This window comes from Rhineura floridana, chromosome 1 (assembly GCF_030035675.1).
Source record: "Rhineura floridana isolate rRhiFlo1 chromosome 1, rRhiFlo1.hap2, whole genome shotgun sequence".
NCBI lineage: Eukaryota > Metazoa > Chordata > Lepidosauria > Squamata > Rhineuridae > Rhineura > Rhineura floridana.
The window spans coordinates 179,189,296-179,214,120 of NC_084480.1; the positions used below are offsets into that span (position 1 = coordinate 179,189,296).

The window sequence follows — 24,825 nt, forward strand, 5'->3', positions numbered from 1 at the left end:
AGTACTTCTTGAGCAGGGCTACAGCTCTGAAGGATAACATCTGCTTTGTATGCAAAAGCACCCAGGTTCAGTCCTTGGCATCTCCATGTGGGGCTGGGAGTGACTCTCTGAAACCTTGGAGAGCTGTTGCCAGTTACTGTGGACAGGACTGGCTTTGATGGCTCAGTGGTCTGACTGTCGTATGAGGGAGCTTCCTGTATTTCTATGGTCGGGCTCTGAAGTCTTGTACATTATTTTCAGCTGGTAGTTTTCCAGTTTTCTGACTCCAGGGACTTGTTTGCCGAGGAATCCACATCTACTTGGGATCATCTGCACATTGCTGAGGATTCTGAGAATTGTTCTTTGTGCACACTTGGTTCCTCCAAGTGTATACTGGCCTCAGCATTGTTCCTTGTGAACTAAAAGTCCACTCCAGAGCATACCCAACACTTTTCCTGCACCTGTACATTGTAAGGGATGATATCTTTTGGAGAAGCTTGTCTGCCACTCTCATCTTGTCATTCAGGAATTGCTGAAAGACTTCCAAGCAATTCCAGGGTTCCTGGGCCAGGGCACGAAAGCCATTGTTCAAAGCAATTGCCATCTCTTGTGGCTAAGAGGAAAAAGAAATGAGAAGGACATGGAATAATTTCTTGCTAAGAGATAAAAACGAGCATGGCGTTGGCGCAAATAGCAGCATTCTCTAATAGGTCTCATTTATTCTTATATTCCTCTTGGGCAATCCACAGAAGGATGACAACATTGCCACATATATAACACAATTGTACAAAACAAAGCTCTCACATAAAAACTGTGAGCACGGATTCATAGAATATTCATAGCAGAGATGCTCTGGCCCAGGAACACAACCATTCTGAAGTACTTCTACAGCATATTGTAAAAGGACAGTGTTTCTTTTATAAATGTGGCACTTTGTTTGGTTTCTTTTTCCTGCTTTTCCCATAGCTTGTTTCTTGGCCGGGAGGTGGGGGTGGTCAGCTGCAAGGATATTTCCTTTCTCTACTGATTCCCCCACAGCAGGTGACATTATTATCTGGTCGCTTCATTTAAGGCCATGTGAAGAAAACAGAAAGTTAGCCACCTTATTTTATATGTTAAGTACCGGGTTACTTAAAGGACTATCTGAACCTATATTGTCTTGCCTGTACCCTGAGATCTAGGTCATAGGGACTGCTTCGGCATTCTTTGATGAAAACGGTCAGACTGATGGATACTTGCAACAGGCTTTTTTGGTGGTGACACTGCAATTACAAAATTCAGTTTCTATAGAGATCAGACAACCTCATTCCTTGCACCTTTTAAGGGGCCTTAAAGACAAATTTCTTCTCCACAGGGTCACAAATGGTGGCTGGCTTATTGAGCTTTGGTTAAGTATTATTTTTGTCTTGTTGCTGGTTTTGATTCTACTATTACTGTTGATTGTATATTTTGGAAGTGTCTTATGAGTTGGATTTGTATTTTAAATGTGTTGTAAAGCACGTTGTGGAGGACTTCCTCCTCAAAAGTTATAAATTTCTTGAAATAAATAGAATGAACTCCTTTAGAGGAGAAGATGAATGTAGTGAACAATTGTTGTCCTATCTTCCTATGGTCTAAATTAGAGATACTGTAGTGAACTGGTGGCCCAGAGGCCGGATCAGAATGTAGCGATCTCTGAGAGGAGAATACAGCAATTATTTTAAGTAGGTGTGAGAGGGAAAGAGGGATCATGAAAATCCATCCTGGGGTGTTACTTGTAAGTTTTGCATGTAATCTCCCAAACATGCTCAAGCACATGTGCTCCATAACTATGACCACTTAATGCTTGGAGGGGTAAGCAGATCACCTGTGAAGAGATTTTGTCAAATGGCAAAATGCACTTCTGGGCCTTGGGCCAACATTGAAGAGTCAATTATGCTGCTAGAATGGCCATGCTTGATCTAGTTGTAATTTTGTTGTTGCATTCTGTAGGGCCTTTTCACATCTGAATACAAGAAGAGTTGCTGGCTAAGGGAGATGTGACTGGCACCAGGAAGACATGGCTAATGTGCAGGATGGCATTCTGATGGCGATATTGGTCACAGGTCTGGGGATGTTCTACTTAGGAGCAGTGTCCACAGAGGATTCCCATTGTCAACATGTAGAGCATCCTATCATTACAAGTGAAGGTAAGTCACTGAGAAGAGACTTTTCCAAATATTTCTCTAAAAGAAGAGAAAAATTGGCACTTGGATTTTTGTTGCACTGAGGCAAGTGGAAGTGAATTTGTGGCCCTTCAACCAGCTTTCTTATAGATGTTTTAAGTTTCACTTCTTTGAATCAGTGGGCCACTACTCATCAGGGTGGAGGCAATGACTGCTATGAAGCCATAGAATATGAGGTGCACTATGTTAGCAGGAACAGTCATTATCTATCAGGGTAGCATTGTTAAAAGGCTGTTACTGTTCTGTCCCAACCTGTAGTCTCAACTGGGGATGGGCTTGTAGGCAACTGGGAATTTGTGCTAGGCACAGAGTCCAGGGACACCAGATAACATACTGTGAATATAATTTCCAAATCCAAGAAGTAGAGTCAGGACAAACATAAAGTCAGGGTTAGGTTCCAGTGAGGAAAGGTCAAACACAGCAGAGGGTAAGTCCAGATAAGACTGGCTGAGCAAAGTGGAGGTCAAAGTCCATAAGGTGAAGTAAGGTGGGCAGCACCTTGGATAGCTCAATGTGGCACCTAGGCTGCAAGTCAGACAAAGCAGGCTTGAATGTTGCTCCAACAACAGACAAACTCAGACTGTGCTTCAAAAAGGCCTGAAGCTTCTTTTGAGCAGCTAGCTCCACCCCGATGAGTGGAGTCTGTGCTCTTAACAGGAAAGGGTGCGGCAATTCTATGGCCTCTGAGCTGGAGGCCTTGGAGGGTGAAGATGGTAGTGTGACCTCTTCAGGTCAGAAAGACGGTAGAATTAGAGGCTCTTCTGGCGCTGGAGTTGCCAAGGAGATAGAGACATGAAAGGCTCATTCAAGGGGCACCTTCTCCTCCCAGTCTGAGATGTCCTCTGAATCCATAACCTCATCATCTAAAAAAGGGGAGTCTGACACTATGGTCATGACAGTCAGGCATCACAGAAACAAAGACTTGACAGTTGGAATAGGATTCATTAGTGCATAGTCTTAAAAGGCTTTTCGGTCATCACAGGACCACTCACCTTGATGCAAACGTAGGTGGCCAGTATACAGTAGAAAACATGAACATCTTAAAATGTCTTATACCAATTCGGACCTTTGGTCCATTCTTATCTATTCCAATTATCAGAATCTCTCTAAAGTCTTAAGTAGAGAAATCTAACCCAGCTTTCTGAGATCATGTAACTTGAGATGCCAGGGACTGTACCAGAGTTCTTCTGTGTGTAAAGCCCAAGCTCTACCACCGAACTACCGCCATGTCCTAGATGGTGTAATAGGACTGTAACCGATATACCATATAACATGAAGGATTATTCTGATCACTTTACACAAGCTTCATAATCCAAAACACTAGTGCAGATTTCAGTGATATTTCTGGAATAACCCAGATTAAGGGTTGCATGCACAGAACAAACCAGTACCATTATTTGAGCCATTTAGTCTGGTGTTTAAAATGCTGTGCTAATTCTTAGCATGTTTTCTTTTCTCCCACCCCAACTGTTTTGTCTAGGGAACAGTCCTGCCTGATTCAAGAGCTAACATCGTCCAGTTGATCCAACTAAACCTTGTGGTTCCAGTTCTGAGGATGGTGGTTGCAGGGAGGGCAACATGGCCACTATGATGACTCCACTGGGAATTCTAGCATTCTCGAATTCAGGCATTTGTTTCTCCATGTGACTGTCAAAATTCTAAATTGTGCAGGGAGCCTACATGACAGAGAAGGCACCTTGCTGCAGACTGTCACCATCAAAGCCATGCAGGATGATGGGGACATCAATACATGTGCTTATTTCTCCTCCACACAATGTTGATCACACAGAGAAACAAATGCCTGAAGGAGGGCTTAAACATGGCCTCAGTCTAAATTTATAGAATAGTCTGTTTTATTCTTAGCCCCTTTTCTTAAAATGAATTTGTCTTGTTTGCCACATATTGAGTCGATGGCTTCTGTGAGCTCTCTGCTGGGATTCCAAAACTTCTCTCTTCTGTGCAACCGTAGCTAATTTTGACTTAAGTATAAATGTGAAGTTAGGACTCTGCCTCAGTAAGCATCACTTTTTTACTCCCTTACATTGAGTCTTATCTGTCATTCTGCTGCCCCATTTCTCGGTTTGGTGGAATGAGGGCACATAATCAATGAAGGCAAACGTCCAAGTGTGACCAGATTTTCAAAGCCAGGCATTAGAGCTTGACTACTCAAGGAAAGGGAGATGTGTCTTGTCTTGAAGCTGCTTCTCCTGTCCCAAGAGAACTTGCAATAAAAATAATCCGAAAATATATTCATAGGCTAAGCTACAACCTATTTTTACTCTTCAAAGGAAAGAGGTGGAGCCAACAAGGAGTGGAATTTTTGGAGTGCAGCATCTGGATTTTACCCATAATTATTTTTTTTTTAAAGAAACAACATTTTTACATTTTAAAAATTACTGTGTCAGATGATGATACTCTTATTGATGCTTAGCAGTTGCTAAAAATAGCTGACATTCTATTAGGCCAAGAGATGAGAATCTGGCTAAGGTATATTAAATGTAGAAATCATATTCATTTTAAAAAATGACACAATCTCATCGTGTTTCATACCTATGAATGCTGCCTCTTCTTCTTGAACCTCTTTGCTGGTGTGGTTAGGAAAGGTACCATACTATCTCTAATTTGAGATGAAGGCAAGCTGATAGACTTACGTTTGAGAAGCCAGCAACCTTCCATTCAAGATGTCAAATGGCCTTTCTTTATAGAGACTGCATATGGAAAGCACGTCTTTAAGAAAACTTCACTTGCTTTAGCATCCATCACTCCAGTCCCCACCCTCATTTCATATCTCTTTGCATGCCTAGCAATGAGCCCACTTCATACTAAGGATTGGGGCAGACTGCCACACTTAACAGACTTGGAAGCAAAATGTCATCAAGAATTAAGGCGTGCCTGTGAAAGCAAGAAACAGCCAGCACAACTGCTTTCTGGAAATGCAACTGAGTGACAGTGCAGGTGTAGGTGGAACTTGGGGAAGTAGGGACACAAAGTAGGATGAGGTAGGGGCTAAGGGAAAGAAAGGTAGGACAAACCCAATTGAGAATAAAGAAGGGATGTTGATATTCATCCACCCACTCAGCTATTGCTCATCATGATGACCACATTGTTTTACGCATTCCCACAATTTGAAAGGAATTGAAAATAATTCCATAGTGTCTTTTTTTAACGTTGATGAAAGGGAGCTAGAAAAAGAATGTTGCAGAAATGTAAAGGTGATGTTTACTTGTTTCAGTTGTAAGAGCTGATCCTTAATACTTGAGACTCCTTGTCCTGTTTTCTGAGCGATTCTGATCAGATGTATGGCTGCTTAATCACCAGTCTAAAAGGTTTCCTTGTGGATTTTGCTGCTAATGGTCCTCCATTTCTCCACAGGGACTGTCATAATTGCCAGTGTTATTTCAGGGTACCAGCAGTGAACATATTGACAATTTTAGCAGCTACAAAAGTTAGCAATGATGCTACAGAAGGGAGGAGACATACTATAATGTATCAATGAGGGGAGTAACCAGCACAGATGCTTTTCAAAATAAACAGTGATTACACAGTGGGGAGATAGGAAACTAGCGTGGACAAATAAATAATGTCCCAATTTCTTCTTGCAATATTTTTGCAAGGAATTAAACTATCACAATGTGTTGCAAGTAACTGCTAAACAGCAGCTGAGTCCTCTTGGATACTGCAACTGTGATGATGATCTACTAAAACTGATTCATTTACTTACTTGGCAGTTATAGTTGCTGAAATCAGCTTTGTGAAATCTAGTGGAAGATACAGAGCCCAAGCAAGAATAAAAAAAGAAAAAGAAAAAAGGGAATAACTTTGATAAAAAGAGGTTTGTGAGAAAGCTGCAGTGACTGTGCAGCCACTATTCCTGCCATCTAGACATTAAACATGAGGATAATGTTTTCTGAAGGACAGATTCTGGCCAGGATCTGGAGAACCATGAGGTTGCTTCTTCATGCACCAGGAGTTGATTTGGCTCCTTCTCCCTAAAGCAGTTCTCCATATATTTTCCAAGAAGCCACTCATACGGACCAGGGAAATCTCTAGCGTAACATCCAATACTATATGAGGGACTGCAGCAAGAATAAAAAATGAATAAATTCCTATTTACTTACATTGAATTTATAATATGCAGATTACATTTAAAGTTTAACTGTGGTCAACCATCTCCTTTTCAAACAAACAGGCCGCAATCCTGTGTACGCCTAACTGAAGGAAGCACCACTGGACATAGTGGGGCTTACTTCTGAGTCAGCATACATAGGATTGAGCTGTAAATCAACTAGCATTATCATAGTTTGTGGGAACAGAAGGCCTTTTGGGGGAAAAAGTTTCTCTCATGTCTCCAGTCCTTACACAGTCCACAACAAATGGGCTGATTGCAATCTGCCATAAATGAAGACTAATTGAATGAGCATCTCCTGTAGCAGAAGGCAGAATGAATGTAGCAAAACTTGAAAAATCCTCCTGGAAACACCCTGGTGACATATGGAAAGGGAAAGTAGCTTAAAATGTGGTTCTATGTGTCTTGTTTCATTGCCCATATGAAACTGACTTTTAGATTGAGCACATAGACTAATGAAGGTGATAAATTAGACTCTTCATATTGTAGTTGCAGAACATTCTGTTATATTGGAAGGGGACTGACATGCCTCTGAGTGCCAAGTGTTAGTTTTCCACTTCACATCACATTGGTTTCTTGGCATAACTGAGCATCTACATTCAATTTCCAGCTTTATTTTAAAAACAACAAAAAAGCTACAACAAGTGATAAAACAAGAGGGGAACAGATATGGATGTCACAAGAAAATTAGAGGGAAAAACACCAGATTGGGAAGATTACATTCACGCACTGTAGTACTCCTCGAGTACCATATGCCTTCAAAGATTGTTTGGAAGCTTCAGTTGGTGCAGAACATAGCCAGCTCATCTTCTCAAGAAGGTGGGTCTTTAAGGAAACTATTATGTCAATCCACTGGCTAAAGACAGCCTGCAGAACACAATTTGAAGTTCTGCTTGTGGATGTCTCACCTGTGATGACCCCTCAGATCAAATTTGCCAGTATGAGCGTCTTTGGCACAAATCTCATTCTCTTCTGCGTTTTTGTAATTCAAAATTTATGCATTCTTCCTAATCATTCTTCCACCGTTTCCCCCTCATTTATTAATCCTCTCATCCTCATGTTTTCTCTGCATTTAATTCTCCTCCCCTTCAGTCCCTTCTTCTGTGTAATTTTCTCCCATTATATTTGCTGACTATTTTGTGGATAAAGATTCTTCCCTGTCATTTTTTAAATATTATTTGGATTGGGTTTCATTAAAGATAAGTGCCAAGTACAATGAATGCAAAGGAAAAACAATGTGCTAAACAGAGAATCAAAACCAAAACACAAACAACTCAGATGCATAACCCTGGAATGCAGGTGGGTATATGAGTGTAACTGCAAGAAAACAGAAGCCAAGGTCCCATTCATTCTTCTCTATAAGTTCTGCCACGTTCTTGACTCACCCCTCATTTCTTCATCAATATCTTTGCAGAGCTTGGAAAAGTTACTTTTTTGAACTACAACTCCCATCAGCCCCAGCCAGCATGGCCACCGGATTGGGCTGATGGGAGTTGTAGTTCAAAAAAGTAACTTTTCCAAGCTCTGTCTTTACGATGTTTCTCATCCCTTCTCTCCCTTTATCTCCCACCCTTCTCTTTCATTGGTGTCTCCTCTTTCCTTTTTTTAAAAAGTAAAGTGTAGCTTATTACTTGTTCTCTTGAGCTTCTACCTTACAGGCTTTCCCATAGGCATCCAGTTGGCCACTGTGAGAACAGAATGCTGGACTAGATGGGCCCCTGATCTGATTCAGTGAGGCTCTTCATATGTTCTTTTACCTATTCATTTTCTGCTTTCAGTTTGCTTTTCTTTTTTATATTTTAACATTTTCTCTCTTTTTTCTCGTTTAATTGTAAGCAAGCTGGGATATCTCCTGTTCAGTAGTTGTAGTGGCAAATTCAGAAGTGCAGGGTTCCTTCATAATATTTACAGCCACACTCCTCTCCTTCTTTTTTGCTGCTGGGTTGAGAATGAGATCTTGGTTAATGCCTTCTTCATCAACAAGAGATGTCCCTAGGAGCCAATCATCATGAAAGGGGAGTGTGTTAGCTACTGAGAAAAGTCTTCTCAGTGTTTGACTCACCTCCTTTCACTCTGATTGGCTCCAGTCAGCAGGAAAGGACCGGAAGCATGTTAGAAGACCCTTTTCAGTGGCTAACACTCTCCCCTTTCATGCTGATTGGCTTGTACGATGCTGAAGTCCTAGGTACCCTGCTGTGACCCTGCCCCCCCAAAAGTAAAGGGTCTAAGCCCCCCCCGAAGACCCTGGATGACTGTATCCCTGCTCCTGTTTCCTAGAAAACATCACTTGATCTTTCTATTCTTGCTAACTATCATCCCAGCTCTCTGCTTTCTCTTTCATCTAAACTTCTTGAAAGTCTTGAATACTTGCAGTCTTCAGCTGCTTCTATTTCTTCTGTCCTGGTCTAAATTATTTACACTTCTCCAATACCTGTTCATTGCAATATTACAAACCATTTCTTCTTGCTAAATTATAGGGTGTCATCTGTTCTCATTCTTCTTTATCTTTCCTCTGCCTTTTTACATGGCTGACCATTCTATTTTTTTTAATAGCTCATATTTTGGGTTCCCAAGGCTTCCCCCAGACTTGCCCAAAGCAGGGGGGATGATCACATGGCATGTGCACCTGCATAAACCATGTTTCTGTTCTAAATCACACAGGTTGCAACCATGGTTTGAAGCTGGTTTTACAAGCAGGTATCAAGGGGGATCTGGTTTGCATTAACCATCGCTTAAACTGCCATAAGTGTAATGCAAAACCAGGAAAGGAAGAGAGAGAGCTCCAGAAGGCCAAGGAAGTAGTAGGAAGCATGGCATTAGCAAGGCTGGCTTGTGAACCTTCAAATTCTCTCCAGTTCTTACTTTTGGGGAGAAATTAGCAGGAAGAAATGCAAGGGAGCGTGCATGGAGACACAAAATGGAAGCCTTAGGTCAGACAACTGTCTTAGGTCAGCATTATGGTCCTGGCATCTTATAAGACTGTTGTAAGGATTCATGATATAATATGTTCAAAGTTCCATGCTGGTACCAAAAGTGCTATGTAAATGCTAAGTATTTTTATAATTAATATTCTGATTTTGTTCATTTTTTACGTTTTTGTTTGAATAGAAATTGCTCCTTGGTTACATGTATTCAGAGCGGAAAATGCTGTTGACTTCTCTCAGATAACGTTTGATCCAAGACAAAAAGAGGTTATTGTTGGTGCAAGGTGAGACGATGCTTTTTAAAAAATTGTATCTTCTCAGAGGACCACTTTTTCTTGTTTAATGCAAATGTGATTAAAATACATTGTTTATATTCATGTAATTTTTATGCACTTAAGGGTTTACATTTGTAGGTACCTAAAATGCAGCTGGTATAGCACGATGAGGAGGAGACTACGGCTGGGAGTCCAGAGTCTGTGAGTTCAAATCCCCGCTCGTGTCTCCTGGATGTCAAGGGCCAGCTAAAGATCACCCCCACAGTGAGTGGCTCAGGGGTTATGTGCCCTGCCACCTGTGCAGCCGTGGGCAAGCTGCATAGTCCCAAGGAGCCCAGTTGCCCCCCAGCTGGCAGTTGCGGACAAGGAAGGGGCTGGCATCTGCGGCAAGCTGAGCGGGCCATGGCCAGCTGGGGAGGACTAGCCTCAGAGGAAGGCAATGGTAAACCCCCTCTGAATACCGCTTACTATGAAATCCCTATTCATAGGGTAGCCATAAGACGGGATCGACTTGAAGGCAGGCCATATCTATTTTCAAATGTAGTATTCAGACTCTTGTGTATAGGGTTTCTACATTAAATATGGGACAGAGCTTCTTTAAGAAGAGCCATGGTGCATTCAGAGGAGGTTCAGCAAGTGTTGCTTAGAAAGCACTCTCAAAAAAATATCATACCTTCCTTCTTTCTGCCTTGTTAAGACGTGTAAATAAACCATGGATTCCACAACATGGAATTAGTTGTGCTACTTGGTAGCATCATTGCTATGTTTAGAACTTAAAGCTAAGTGACAACAGTCAAGAGAATCTCATGATAAAGTTCCGATTAGACTGTGTACCACTTCACAGTTGGAGTGGGAGAGGGGGTTGCCCCTTCCCATACAATACAACAATAAAGGCCAGGCTATGAGCCTTCTTGCTAACATGCTAGCTTTCTAGGTGCAGGTAATATTTTATAGTGAAAGCATCCTATATGTACTGTAAGGATTATTAATTTATTACCCGCCTTCCAACCTGAACTCCTAAGGCAGGTTACAACAATCTAAAATATATCCTTAAAAACAATTTTTAAAACTTATTATCGCAAGGATTACCAGGATAAAGACAGATATATCATTTATATAGCAGTGGGGCCAGTTTGGAAGCATCTCCCCCCATGCTCAGTAGAAACATATCTTTACCTCTTCTAAGGCAATCACTAAAAAGAAAAAGAAAAAGGAAAAGACTCTGCAAGATTGCAGCACACTTTAGTTAGAACCAAGAAAAAGCCAGTTGTAGAGATGGCAGTTGGCTAGTGCTAATATTGTTGCCGACTCTTCCCATTGACAAATCCACAAAGAAGTTTTGAAACTTTTTTTTAGGATATTCGCATTTTTTTAAAAAAAAATGTACTGGAATATATTTGATTTGCTATTTATGCCTCTTGTGCAAATTGTGAAGCTGGCTTACAACTGATTAAACCACTGTCTGTTATTGCTCTTTATACTTCTGTCTTCATCCTAAATTAGAATTTTTCAGCAGTTGATGCATCTGGTCATTCTTTTCTGAGTTTAGGCTCCTCCTCTTGCTAAATCAGTGCGAAGAATGAATGCTGCAAGCAGTAAGAGACATAGGTGCTTAAATCTGCCCAGCAATATCTTAATTTGGGACCCTAAGCATGCTACAGCTTTGCCCTTTTGATGATCCTGGTTTTGATTCCAGATGTCTAAAAATACTAACTGTCCTTCTGGAGGGTTTTTGGGTCAGGCCGAGTTATAATAATAGTGCTCTAAGGAAGTGGCTGTGTGGCTTGATAGATGACTAGTGTTTTGTTTTGTTAGTCGGTTAAAATTTTAAAGCAACCAATCTTTTTTTCACCCTAGCTGAAGCAGTTTGAATGAAACATGTAATGTCACCAACAGCAGCACAAATAGGCCAGAGTTCTTGCTTATGTTTGTTTAAAAGTCAGTTCTGATCAGAGTTTGGAAAAGTTACTTTTTTGAACTACAACTCCCATCAGCCCCAGCCAGCCACCCAACCCTAACCCTGTCCTGGTCTTGCCCCCAATGTCCACTTGTTGAGGGTGGACATCTGAAGAAGGGAAGCCTACACACACTGTCTTCCTTGTGATCTGGATGACTAGAGTTCCAGATCCTGATTTTGCAAGACTTCCTCCAGACCGTGATTCCTTCAACACTTGCAAGCCTATGAATATAGAGAAATTCACAGCATGCACAAATTCTTGATCCAACAGTTTTTGGGTCGAGATAATGCTGGATGTATTGGAACTTGTGAATCTATGGCCAGATAGGGTGAAATTGCCTCTATATAATGAAAATGGACTTTGTTGATGCAGTTAATGCTGTTGTTGTACAGTCCTCTGAAGAAGATGGTAATATAGAAGAATGCCTAGATTAAGAATATCTAGTGTCATAGACTTGACCTTAAATTAAAGTTGAAACTGTTTATTTGATTTAAATGTATTGTAGTATAATTTGTGCCTTTGTTATTAATTCTGTTAAAGGCAATTTGCAGAACAAATAGCAAAACTTTTCCCTGAAAAAACAATTAAACTTATTTGGTACCAAAAAATTAGACAGTCTTGGTGTTTTTTGTTTGTTCTTTGCTTATAGATCCTTATGTGTTCAGTCAACGGGCCATTGCTTATCAAAGGAAGAAAGAAATGTTTAGGTTATTGCAATACGTATCTGCTATATGTTTTGAAAAGTTGTTTGTTCATTACTCATTCGGACACCTCTTAAGATATCGTAATCAAAGGAATAGTCAACCAGCAGCCGTAACAGTACATTTATTTTTGCGATGTCTCATTACAGTTTGTAACCAAGAGCATGAGTGAGACAGAGTGGAGAATTGTGAGACAAAAGTGCAGCCTAAATACGGGTGTGTGGTAGAAGTCTTTATGGCTGCATTAGAGATTTTACACACTGAAGATTTGATGTTGTCAGAGGAAATGTGTGTGTGTGTGAAAAATATCTGAGTTTTATTTAAGGCTGTGTTGGACCTGAAAATGGCCTTCAGCTGCTTTTAATAAAAGAGGCAACGGTGATGAGGGTGAAGATTTCTAAGATGTTTTTGACAGTGAGCTAGGAAAGGAAGGACACTTCTTCCTGGCTGGCTCTAAATTTTTCTGGAATAGAAAACAGCAGATGATGTACTGCTAGAGGAAGGTTGTCTGAGAGAGTCTGTCAAACTGAAATAAACCTTCAGCCTTGCAGTTTTTAAAATTTGGGCTTTATTCTGCATATTTTAGGGATCAGGAGCTGATGGCTCATGGGCCAAACTGCTTTCCCACAAGGGCTACTATCTGGCCTTCAGCTGCCAACTCAGAAGCAAGAGATGTGTGAGGAGAGTGTAGCAGATTGTCACTGACGGTCTCCCTTGGGGAGAGGCGACCTGCCCAATACTTTTCAATCCCTCTTCATGATGACCGCCCTTCTGCAAATCTAGCTGCTGACTAGAGGAATATGTTATTTTTGTACTTGCCACAGAAAATCCTACTGTTCCCCTGTTGCGCTGCAGCCAACTCAGAAGGGACAGGAAGGGGGGAGGCATGAGTTTCAGGCACCTCCGCAGCCAGAGGAAGCAGAGTTGGGGATTGTTGTGTCTGAGCAGGATCGTGTGGGAGGGGGGCAGCCTGCTCTCCAGCCAGTTCCCACGAGTAACGCCCTTTCCGAGGAGCCGAGCGCACCGCCCCCAGTTGATGCAGAGGACTTGTGGGGGGAAGCTTCAGAGTCAGTGCCAGCTCCTCCTTTACCAAGCAGTTCCCAGGAGGATTCCAGTGTGGCACCGCCCCCTGACCTCGAGCGCGTTGCTCGGGAGCAGGTGTCTTCAGATGAGCTGTTGGATGCGCGTCCCCTGTCTCCTCGCTCCCGTCGCCACAAGAAACGGACAGGGCAAAGACAGGAATTACGAAGGAGTCAGAGATTACGTTTGAAAACATTTCCTATATAAGCCTGCCGCTCCCAGTGGGGGGTCGTTGAGTCAACTTCCGTCACACGCTGCAGAGCATGTCTAGAGTATAGTTAGGGACTCTAGTGAGTTAGCGTAGGGTTTCCTATGAAGCACAATGCCTTTGATGTATCCATTACTCTAATAAAACGAGATTTACTTGCACACACACTCCAGCCTCATTCTTTCGGCTCTGGACGGGACAGATTGACTCAACCACCATCCCTACTCGAACCTGTTCCCATGGCGGATGACATGGACCAGAACGGAGCAAGAAGGGGAGTACCTATCACCATGGAAGCTTTGTATGCCGAGATCCAGAACCTCTGAGTGACTACGCAAGCCCTGCAAGCCGAGAACCAAAACCTCAGAGCCGCAATGCAAGCCTTGCAAGTGGATAACCAGAATCTCCATGCCTTGGTCGCCCAAGTCCAGGCTGCGCCTCCCGGGGCGGCAGCCCCTGTAAAGTCTCCAGTGGGGCTCCCCGTGCGATACGGGGGGCAGAGTGAACAGTTTGCCACGTTTCTAGCCCAATGTGAGTTGTACATTCAAGTGCGCAGAGCTGAGTTCCCAACTGATGACGCGAAGGTGGCGTTCATCATCAGTTTATTGGAAGGGGAAGCGGCAAACTGGGCCACCTTGTATTTGATTCACAACGACCAGATATTGCGCCAGTTTGATGCCTTCAAGAATGCGATGGGGGACATGTTCCGAGACCCCCAGAGGAAGGAGAAGGTTGGCCGCCAGTTAGGGACCCTGAGACAGGGAAGGGGGTTTGTAGGGCAATACACGAATGCTTTTCGTGTTTTGTCTCAGGAGACGGAGTACAATGACCCAGCCTTGATGTACTTCTACAGAAATGGACTGAGTCCAGAAGTGTTGGATGAACTGGCATGCTCCACACACCCCGACTCACTGAGGGGTTTGATTCAACTGAGTTTGCAGATAGACAGCCGCTTAGAAGGAAGAAAGTTGGAGCGAAGAATGGAGCCTTCACGGAGTCAGGTTGCTGCTCTGCTACCCCGTGCGCGCCCCGTGCCCAATCCTGGCATCCCTACTGTCTCGGGAGAGGAGCCCATGCAGATTGAGGGGGCTAGACCGTGATTGACAGAGGAGGAGAGGGAAAGATGCCAGAGGGAAGGATTGTGTCTCTATTGCGGAAAGTCTGGACTCCTTGCCAGAAATTGTGCAGCCAAAACTGGAAGATCCCAGCCGCCGGAAAACTTCACATCCCAGCTCTCGTAGAGGCTAGAGAGTTGGGGGATGCTACAGACACTGAGCCTCCGTTATGACCCCTTCCCTCCCAAGGGGCCCTTCTGTTGCCCATTCGCATCACCCTATCCTCAGGTGAGAGCTTCTCAGCCAAGGCTATGATCGACAGTGGAGCATCCTCTTGTTTCATGGACCGAGAGTTTGCGCTACACCACGCTATTCCCACAAGAGAACTGAGTCAGCCGTTGGCAGTGGAAACTATAGATGGCTGGCCTCTGAAGTCTGGGGAGGTGACTCGGGTGACTGCGTCCGTGGAAGTGAAGGTCCCTGGGCATCGGGAAGACCTGTCGTTCTATGTGGTGTCCTTGCCGCGTTTCCCGGTGGTGTTGGGTATGCCTTGGCTGGTTAGGCACAACCCCACAATCTTTTGGGATGAAGCTGTGGTGGTTTTAACCTCCAAGTACTGCCATCAACATTGCCAGCCTGAAGAGGAGCCACAGGTGTTGGCAGGGGCGTCTCCTCCAAGGGAGATAACTTTGCCCACCAAGAATGGGAGTTTTCGGGACGTCTTCGATAAAAAGGAAGGGGAGCAACTCCCTCCTCACCGGCCCTATGATTGTGCCATTGATTTGGTGCCTGGGGCACGCATCTCCGCCGGGCGGATCTACTCTCTATCTGAACCAGAGTTGGCAGCGTTAAGGGACGACGCCAATTTGAAGAAAGGCTTCATTCGCCCTTCACAGTCCCCAGCTGGTGCACCCCTGCTGTTTGTGAAGAAAAAAGGGGGGGAGCTCCGTCCCTGTAATGATTATCGAGCCCTAAACCAGCTCACTATTCCCAATAGTTACCCGCTGCTGCTCATTAGGGAAATGTTGGAGAGGTTGCGTTCCGCCAAAATTTTCACGAAACTGGACTTGAGAGGAGCTTACAACTTGGTGAGGATTAAGGCAGGTCATGAATGGAAGACTGTGTTTAAGACCCGTTACGGTCAGTTTGAGTATTTGGTGATGCCATACAGGTTGTCGGGAGCACCTGGAGTCTTCCAAAATTTTATGAATGACATATTTCGGGACTTTGTGGACCGCTTCATGATAGTGTATTTGGATGATATCCTGATTTATTTGAATACTCCCAAGGAACACGACTCGCATGTGCGTGCAGTGCTGCATAAGTTACGGGAACACCGTCTTTACACAAAGCTGGAAAAGTGTGGGTTTGACCTAACCACATTGGACTTTCTGGGGTATCGGATCTCTCCAGCAGGAGTAGAAATGGACCCAGAAAAAGTTTGTTGTGTACTCACGTGGCAACCCCCCAAGACCAAGAAGGATTTGCAATGCTTCTTGGGCTTTGCAAATTACTACCATCGTTTCATAGCCAACTACTCCCATCAGACCGCACCGCTCACAGATTGCCTGAAGGGCTCAGGACCTTTCCAATGGACAGAAGCTGCACAAGAGGCTTTCGAGAGCCTGAAGCGAAGGTTTGCTACCGAACCCATACTACAGCCTGCCAACCCGGCGCTCCCTTTTGTGGTAGAGACGGATGCGTCGGACGTTGCGATCGGAGGGGTTCTTTTGCAACCGGCCCAGAAAGGGGGAGAACCAATGCCTTGTGCCTACTTTTCCAGAAAGTTAACCGACTCTGAACAAAACTACACTGTGTGGGAAAAGGAGCTATTAGCCATTAGAGATGCCTTTGAAGCCTGGAGACACCATCTGGAAGGGGCACAGCATGAAATTGAGGTGCGCACGGACCATCGTAATCTAGAGAGTCTTCATACCGCCCGTAAACTCAATCAGAGGCAAGTGCGCTGGGCTCAGTTCTTCGCACGGTTCCATTTCAAAATTCATTATATCTCCAAAGCACAGAATAAGCGGGCTGATACCCTCTCAAGGAAGCCAGAATTTCTGAGGGATCCCACCCCAAGACCGTTACAGTACATAATCCCTCCCGAGCGGGGAGTAGTAGGGGCCTGCCAAGATTCTTGGGAAGCTGAAGTGCGTGAAGCGCAACAACAGGACCTTTTCGTGCAGGAGCAGCAGGTCGAAGAGGGCGCGTCACCCCAGGCAGAACAGAAGGACCTTATATGGAAGGATGGCATACTGCACCATCAGGAAGCTGTTTATGTGCCCCCCGGAGAACTGCGAGTGAGGGTACTATGTCAGTGCCATGACGCCCCCACGGCAGGCCACTTTGGGGTTTTTAAGACCATTCAAGCTGTCACTTGGAAGTTCTGGTGGCCCAAGGTGAAGAAGGACGTAGAGCGTTACGTTCGCTCTTGCCCCACTTGCATGAGGGCTAAACATGCCACTGGGAAGCCACCGGGGCTACTGGAACCCCTTCCTACTCCAGGAGGACCTTTGGGAATGATTACTATGGATTTTATAACAGACCTTCCACCTTCGCAGGGGAAAACCACAGTTTTGGTGGTCGTTGATGCCTTCTCGAAAATGGCTCACTTCATTCCGTGCGCAGGGCTCCCAAGCGCTCAAGACACTGCCAAGTTGTACGTGCAAAATGTGTATCGGCTGCACGGTCTGCCAGACAGCCTGGTTTCCCATCAGGGCACACAATTCACCTCACGTTTTTGGCAAGCGTTGTGGAAGTTGCTGCAAAGTGAGCTGAGACTGTCGTCTGCCCAAACAGATGGGCAGTCCAAGAGGGTCAACGCAGTGTTGCAACAATATTTACGTCGTTTTGTGGGGTATCAGCAGGACAACTGGATGTCCTACCTGCATTTAGCAGAATTTGCCTATAATAATGCTGTGCATTCGCACACGCAACAGACTCCTTTCTTCACCAATTTTGGCTACCACCCCCGAGCCTTCCCTGCCCCAAAAGACAGTCTCTCAGTCCCAGCCACTGAGGATTACTTGCAGGAACTTCACGCTATGCAACAGCTACTCCAAGAGCAACTAGAACAGGCCAAAGCAGATTACAAACACGCAGCTGACCAGCATCGGAGAGAGGGGGACCTCATACGAGTGGGAGACCAGGTCTGGATCTCTACACGTTTCCTAGCTATGCCTGGCCGGTGTCGTAAACTGCAGGATCGGCGTGTAGGGCCCTTTGAGGTGGAGGCTCAGATTAACCCCGTGGTTTACAGACTAAAATTGCCGCCCACCTTCAAGATGCACCCAGTCTTCCACAGGGCATTGTTGACCAAGGATGCTGCTCCCGACCCTCACCGTCCGCGAGTGGAGCCCGCACCGCCGTTGTTGGTAGAGGGGGAGGAGGAATACGAAGTAGAACAGATTTTGGACTCACGAAAACGCTGAGGGCGTCTTCAGTACCTGATTCATTGGAAGGGGTACGATCCAACTGAACGTTCCTGGGAAACAGAGGAGAATGTGCACGCTCCAACTTTGGTGAGAGAATTCCATGAGAATTCCATGAGGACCCTAGACCTCGGGGTGGGAAGGGTTAAAGCATGGAGGGGGGGATGAGGTTGCGCTGCAGCCAACTCAGAAGGGACAGGAAGGGGGGAGGCATGAGTTTCAGGCACCTCCGCAGCCAGAAGAAGCAGAGTTGGGGATTGTTGTGTCTGAGCAGGATCGTGCGGGAGGGGGGCAGCCTGCTCTCCAGCCAGTTCCCACGAGTAACACCCTTTCCGAGGAGCCGAGCGCACCGCCCCCAGTTGATGCAGAGGACTTGTGGGGGGAAGCTTCAGAGTCAGTGCCAGCTCCTCCTTTACCAAGCAGTTCCCAGGAGGATTCCAGTGTGGCACCGCCCCCTGACCTCGAGCGCGTTGCTCGGGAGCAGGTGTCTTCAGATGAGCTGTTGGATGCGCGTCCCCTGTCTCCTCGTTCCCGTCGCCGCGAGAAATGGACAGGGCAAAGACAGGAATTACGAAGGAGTCAGAGATTACATTCGAAAACATTTCCTATATAAGCCTGCCGCTCCCAGTGGGGGGTCGTTGAGTCAACTTCCTTCACACGCTGCAGAGCATGTCTAGAGTATAGTTAGGGACTCTAGTGAGTTAGCGTAGGGTTTCCTATGAAGCGCAATGCCTTTGATGTATCCATTACTCTAATAAAACAAGATTTACTTGCACACACACTCCAGCCTCATTCTTTCGGCTCTGGACGGGACATCCCCCCTCCCTCCTTTTATGGAAAATGCATGGGGAAAAAATCCCAAATGCAGAACATATTTTTGTTTACTAAAATAACTTGAAGCAAATCATATATCCACTCTGTAGGGATTTTTATCTTTGCATGATTGTTAGTAATTAATATCTATTAATATCACAACAATATGATGGTTGCATTGTGTTACAAACTGGGGGTCGCTCATTTCTGCCTTATACTGAATTGGTCCATTTAGCCCAGTTCTGTCTATTCTGACTGGTAGCAACTCTACAGGATCTCAGATGGAGGTCTTGCACACCAGATACCTAAAGCAACACAGTGGAGTGATGGAGGGTGCACTTTGCATGCAGGAATTCCCGCATTCAGTCTGTGGTGCCTCTGGTAACCTCTGCTGGAATGCTGCTGCCATTTTGACCACACTGAGCTAAATGGACAATCAGTCTGTCCCTGGTATAAGGCACCTTCTGACGTACCTGAGGTCCTTCAATGGGAAACGTTGGGGACTGAACTTGAGCCTTTATTCTTACACAGCAAGTGCTTTGCAACTGGGCTTCTGGCCCACCCCTTTATCATGCCAAAGTCTACAGATAAGGAGTGACAGTTAAATATTTGACACATAACAGGCACATTGGCATTTCTCTCCCACTTCTCCTTGCCACTCACAAGTGCAAGTAAACTTTAGAGAAACTAAAACTAAGAATGAAAAGGTAAATCTTACCTTACATTGCTGAACCTAAGCTGTCTGTAGTTAAATTATCAAGCATACCCCTAGTGTTTGGCTACTTCACACATCAGGTTTCAGTGTACACTTAATGTACTGCCTAAATATTACACAAACAAGTTTTGAAACATTTGATTTCTTTATAAGAGTATTTATAAACTGCCAATTTGTTGAAAAATATCATGGCAGTGTACAATGAAATAATTAAACATAATAAAATCATAAAATACAGAACAAATATCCAACACTGATTCAAATTAATTCTAAAAAAACCCACCACTTTGAAAAATAGAAACATTTTCAGCAGGTGATTAAATATCAAAATTGCAGGTGCCTATCCGATTTCAGTAGAAAGTGTTGTAAAGTACTGGTGCCACCACACTAAACACGTTGTGTAGTTAACAGATGCATTATACAGGAATTCTCATTGAAGACCCAGGAACTGACACTCAGCGGCAAACCCAGGTTTGCTGTCACAGAATGTGTATAATGGTGTTAAGCTTCTAAATCAGGAACACCCAAGAACCTTTGTCTCAGGATTCACCTGAATAACTAGTTCTATTTCCCCTCTTTTTTCCCCTCTCTAGAAACTATCTCTTCAGGCTACATAGTGAGGATCTTTCTCTCATCCAGGTAAGAAGTTGTTGTTGTTGTTGTTGTTTTATATGCTGCCTTTTCCCCAGAACTGGGACACGAGGTGGCTTTCAAAAATTAAAGCAAATACAATTAAAAACATAAATAAAACATGCAGAAGTTATAAGTAAAATGTAATTTAACGAACTATAAAATTAAAACCATTTAAAACGCACCAATAGAAAACACACAAAATACAAATCAGTAAACACAGCACCCTTTTAATACCCTTGCAGTCAGTTTCCAAAAGCCTATCGGAACAGAAAAGTCTTCATGTGCCAACAGAAGGACAAGGGGGAGGGAGCCAGTCTAACCTTCTTAGGAAGGGAGTTCCAGAGCCTGGGGGCAGCCATCACGAAGGCACCCCCCCCCCGTTCCCACCAGACATGCCTGTGAGGACGGTGGGATCGAGACACAGGCCTCCTCTGACGATCTCAGAGTCTGGACAGGCTCATATGGGAAGATACTGTCCTTCAGATAGTTTGCACCCGAGCCATATAGGGCTTAATAGGTAATAACCAGCACTTTTGAAATGTGCTTGGAAACAGACCAGTAGCCAGTGGAGCTGTTGTAACAAGGGACTTGTGCGCTCTCTGTTCTCCCTCTCCCTCTCTCACAGCATTGCTCACAGCTTCTTTGGCAATCTCAAACCCCTTCACCATGTTAAGGTGTGCATCCTAGAGGAGTTTGTTGCTGCTAGCCATAGCAATTTAGGAAAAATGAGCATGAACTGCTGTCCTCTCTCCTTGATATCTAGTTCTCTATGTAAAGGTGTTTTTTTTCCCCTGGTCTGGAAGAGCATTCCATCCAGTGAATTCCCACTTGCGGTATGAAGTGGTATAGCCTAGAGGGTGCAAGAAATGCAACAGAAACAATGAAGATCCACAGGGTTGAAGATCCACAGCATTGGGAGCAGGGTTCCAAAGGACTTCGTTTTCAGAGATGGAAATTGAAAATGCCAAATTCTTTGTCTCAACTTCAGTGGAAGTGGTGAGGAGAGCTGCCAGAGAAAGAGGAGGTGCATGTTGCAAGAACACACTAACATCTGAATGACCCCAATGGCAATATTTACCTAGGAAAAGGGAGGAAAGGACTTTTGGTGTACAAATAGAATTCTGCTTTAAAAAACAGAAAAATAAAATAAATGCTTTTGGTCATTTCTAATCTCAGTTATTCTGGGGAAATTATTCAACACAAATGTGTTTTCCTCTGTACAAGTTGTCAATATAAATAATAATAAATGTATAATTACATCCTTTCATTCAGCGGTGATAAATGCCCATTCCACTATATCTTGGCTGCAAGGTCTTGCCTAACTTTGCTGAGCAATTTCCTTGCTGCATATCTCTGTACTCCCTAGTCCAGTGGTTCCCAAACTTCTCTCCCCACAGACCCCTTGAAAATTGCTGAGGGTCTTGGCAGACCGCTTAATATATTTTCTGCCTGTTCTAGCAATTGTAATTCCACAGAGTTCAAATTTTAATATGTTAAAATACAATATAAGAAAAAGCAATAAAAAGAATTAAAAATCAATGCGAACATTTAATGTGATGCATGTGCCATCTTGAACCACAAATCTACAGACACATCACTGATCACCTGAATGAAGCTCAGTTATATACAGTACATATATCACCAATGGGTGGTCCACGGACCACAGTTTAGTGTACAGCCTTAGCAGCAAATAGTGTTTAAAAAGTTGACTTCCGGCTATTAGCTTCAAACTGCAGATTTTAGTTGCATATGCATTGTACACTCCCAGAAGAGATTACGTTTAGCTGTGATGACATCATCAAAATGGTCGCTATTAGGGCTGTGCACAGATCCCCCAATCCAATTTGCAACTGTGATATATAAATACAGATCATTACAGAATTATAGTTGTTGTTATTTACCCAACTTTGCCCAAAGTTCCCAGGGTGGGTTATAACAAAATACAACATTAAAGAATTTCCAAAACAACCTAAAATCACAGAATAGGGTGCATCCTAAAAATATACATCTCAGGTGTCAAAGGTCAGGGTAAAGAGGTGCATCTTCAGCTTTCACCTAAAACTGTACAATGAAGTTGCCAGGTTTACCTCAGTGGGGAGGGAATGGTACAGCAGAGGGGCAGCCACAGAGAATCCTGGGCTGCCACCCCCATGAGCTTCTAAGGGTGGCAGAATTGCCAAAAGGGGCCCCCTCTGCTGATCTCAACACCTGAGAGGGTCTGTAGGGAAGGAAGCAGTCTTTCAGGTATTTGGGACTTTAGAGCTTTTAAACACTAGCGTTTTGAATTGAGCCTGGAAACGAACTGGCAACCCATGTAGCTGTTTTAAAACAGGTATTATATGAGATCTAAAGGGAATCCCAGCCAGTAATCTGTCTGCTGCATTTTAGACCAGTTGAAGTTTCCGAGTCATTTTCAAGGGCAGCCCCATATTGTTGTTGTTGTTAATTATATAATAATATAATATAATTAAAGAATAATAATATTTCCAATTGCTAGCCATTGTGAATATTATTAACATTAAATACTATTTTTATTTTCCTTCACTCACTACTACAGTTAGCAGTTTTTAAAACAGTTTTAAAAACAGTTCTCGGAAAAAGTCAAATTTAAAGATGGCTAGCACAAAAACCCTTGGAGCTACCCATCTGAAATTTGGCAGGGTTAATTTCCTCTAAAGGGACTACCATATCACCAGATTTCATGTTGCTGTGTGAAAAAAACAAAAGTGTTATATGGGTTTTAATGTCAAAATTTAAAGGTGGCTAGCATGAAAAGCTATCCACCTGCAACCTGGCTAGTTTAATCCCCTGTATAGCAATCTCCATGTCTCCAAATAGAGTTATGGCTGTTTCAGTTTTGTAGTGTAAATCAGTGGGATTTTTGGAGAGGTGTGATATCTGGATTGTGATCAGGATTGGGTCAGAATTATAAGCTTTAATTTGAATTCCTGCATTGAGCAGGGGGGGGTGGATTTATAGGTCCATTCCAACTCTATGGATCTATGTCCAGACCAGATTGGATCTGATCTGTGTTTACAAATCGGAGCCGCAAATCAGATTGTTGGGGGGGTGGGTCTGTGCACAGGCCTAGTAGCAGCCATTTTGGTGATATCATTGCAGCTAATATTTTCCAGGAGTGTCTCCCAGCTGGTTTTCAAAGTACAGTACATATATAACCATAAGTGAAATGTTTTAACACTAACACTATGCGCTAGTTTGGGAAGTCCTGCCCTACTCTCCTCACCTGGGCTTAATATTAACATTTATAGTTCATGTTTATATTTCATACATAGGAAAGGTTTATTTATATTTTAGCTCCATACCATATGTAATCAGGTAAGGTTTGTGTACATATGTTTGTATACTGTTCGTTAGACATTTCTCTTATTACGCAATGATAGGTACATTCTGGTTTGCAGAAAAAAGGGGCACAATTCTTTCCCTTGCGAGTGTAGCATCAGTTTGTGGAAAGATCCAGCAGTGAGTAGCAGACCCCTGGTTCCTCAACACTACCGCTGTTGCTGCATAGACGCTGTGCTAAGCATAGACTGTGTTCACCATAGACATCTTCCATAGCTCTAGATAGCCTGCCTCCTCTCATATTTCTTGACTGAGAAGTTTGTACCCTTTCCACTATGTGAGAGAAAACCTACGTTGCCAACCAAGTATATGCCTGAGGGAACTATTAAGATGCACTTTTGTCAGATGGCGAGAGCCAGTGTGGCATAGTGGTTAGAGCAGTGATTCTCAAACGGTGCGTCCAGGCACACTGCTGCACCCTAAGAGGTGGCTAGGTGTGCCTCAAATATTATGAAAGTATATTTTAAAAATGAGAAGAAACCCATTTGTATAGGGTAAGCAATAGATTTCTATAGTTTAAGTTATTTTTATTAAATATATTAATATATTTTTAATTTTGTACACGAAGTGCACCAGAAAATTTTTATATGTTTTACAGTGCGCCACGAACCAAAAAGGTTTGAGAACCACTGGGTTAGAGTGTTGGACTACGACCTGGGAGACCAGGGTTCGAATCCCCACATAGCCATGAAGTGCACTGGGTGACCTTGGGCCAGTCACTGCCTCTCAGCCTCAGAGGAAGGCAATGGTAAACCACCTCTGAATACCGCTTACCACAACAACCCTATTTGAAGGCAGTCCATTTACATTGTTTTGTCAGATATACTTTTCCAAACGCATGTTTTAATTCACACGTGACATTGTTATCTCTACAACATAAATTTGTGAATCTGTCACATGCATGGCATTCACCTCTTAGCTTGTAGGGCATTGAAATACCCCAGAAATGAAACACAGTGGAAATTAATTGGGCATACTATCCTTGTCTGAGACTGCATTTTGTATTTTCATGGCAAAAAGTGGATTCCTCTTGTGCAGAGAGAGCATGCGTTAGGGTTTAAGGTGTCACTTAATTGTGTATATATTCAGCAGTTTCCTAAAGATTCCTCTTAAAACACACACACACACACACACAAAGTACCTGCTTGCCCAGGCAGCCAAAGACCCTTTTTGCAGCCAGAAAAGCCTATTAGAAGTCACCCTCACTGCAAGGGGAACTTTTATCTACTCAGTACTATCTTCACTGTGTACGCAGTTCCTCTTGTACCACAATGTGCCCAAATAAACCATCTGCATTTAAAATCCTGCTTTTTTTAAAAGGGGGGGGTGCACACTGTTATGTCCTATAGCTGTGCAGGTG

General features: G+C 43.7%; 1 protein-coding gene across 4 annotated transcripts in view; it reads left to right on the plus strand.

Annotated features, from left to right (window-relative positions):
- The window catches only part of SEMA5A (semaphorin 5A), a 198,066-nt gene that overhangs the window by 90,446 nt on the left and 82,795 nt on the right, over positions 1 to 24,825 (plus strand). For all 4 annotated transcript variants that reach the window (XM_061588081.1, XM_061588090.1, XM_061588110.1 and 1 more), the window contains exons 2-4: positions 1,951 to 2,147; positions 9,418 to 9,517; positions 20,066 to 20,111. In XM_061588081.1, coding sequence (XP_061444065.1) covers positions 2,018 to 2,147; positions 9,418 to 9,517; positions 20,066 to 20,111 — 276 coding nt within the window. In that variant the 5' untranslated portion in view covers positions 1,951 to 2,017. The remainder of the gene's footprint in view (positions 1 to 1,950; positions 2,148 to 9,417; positions 9,518 to 20,065; positions 20,112 to 24,825) is intronic.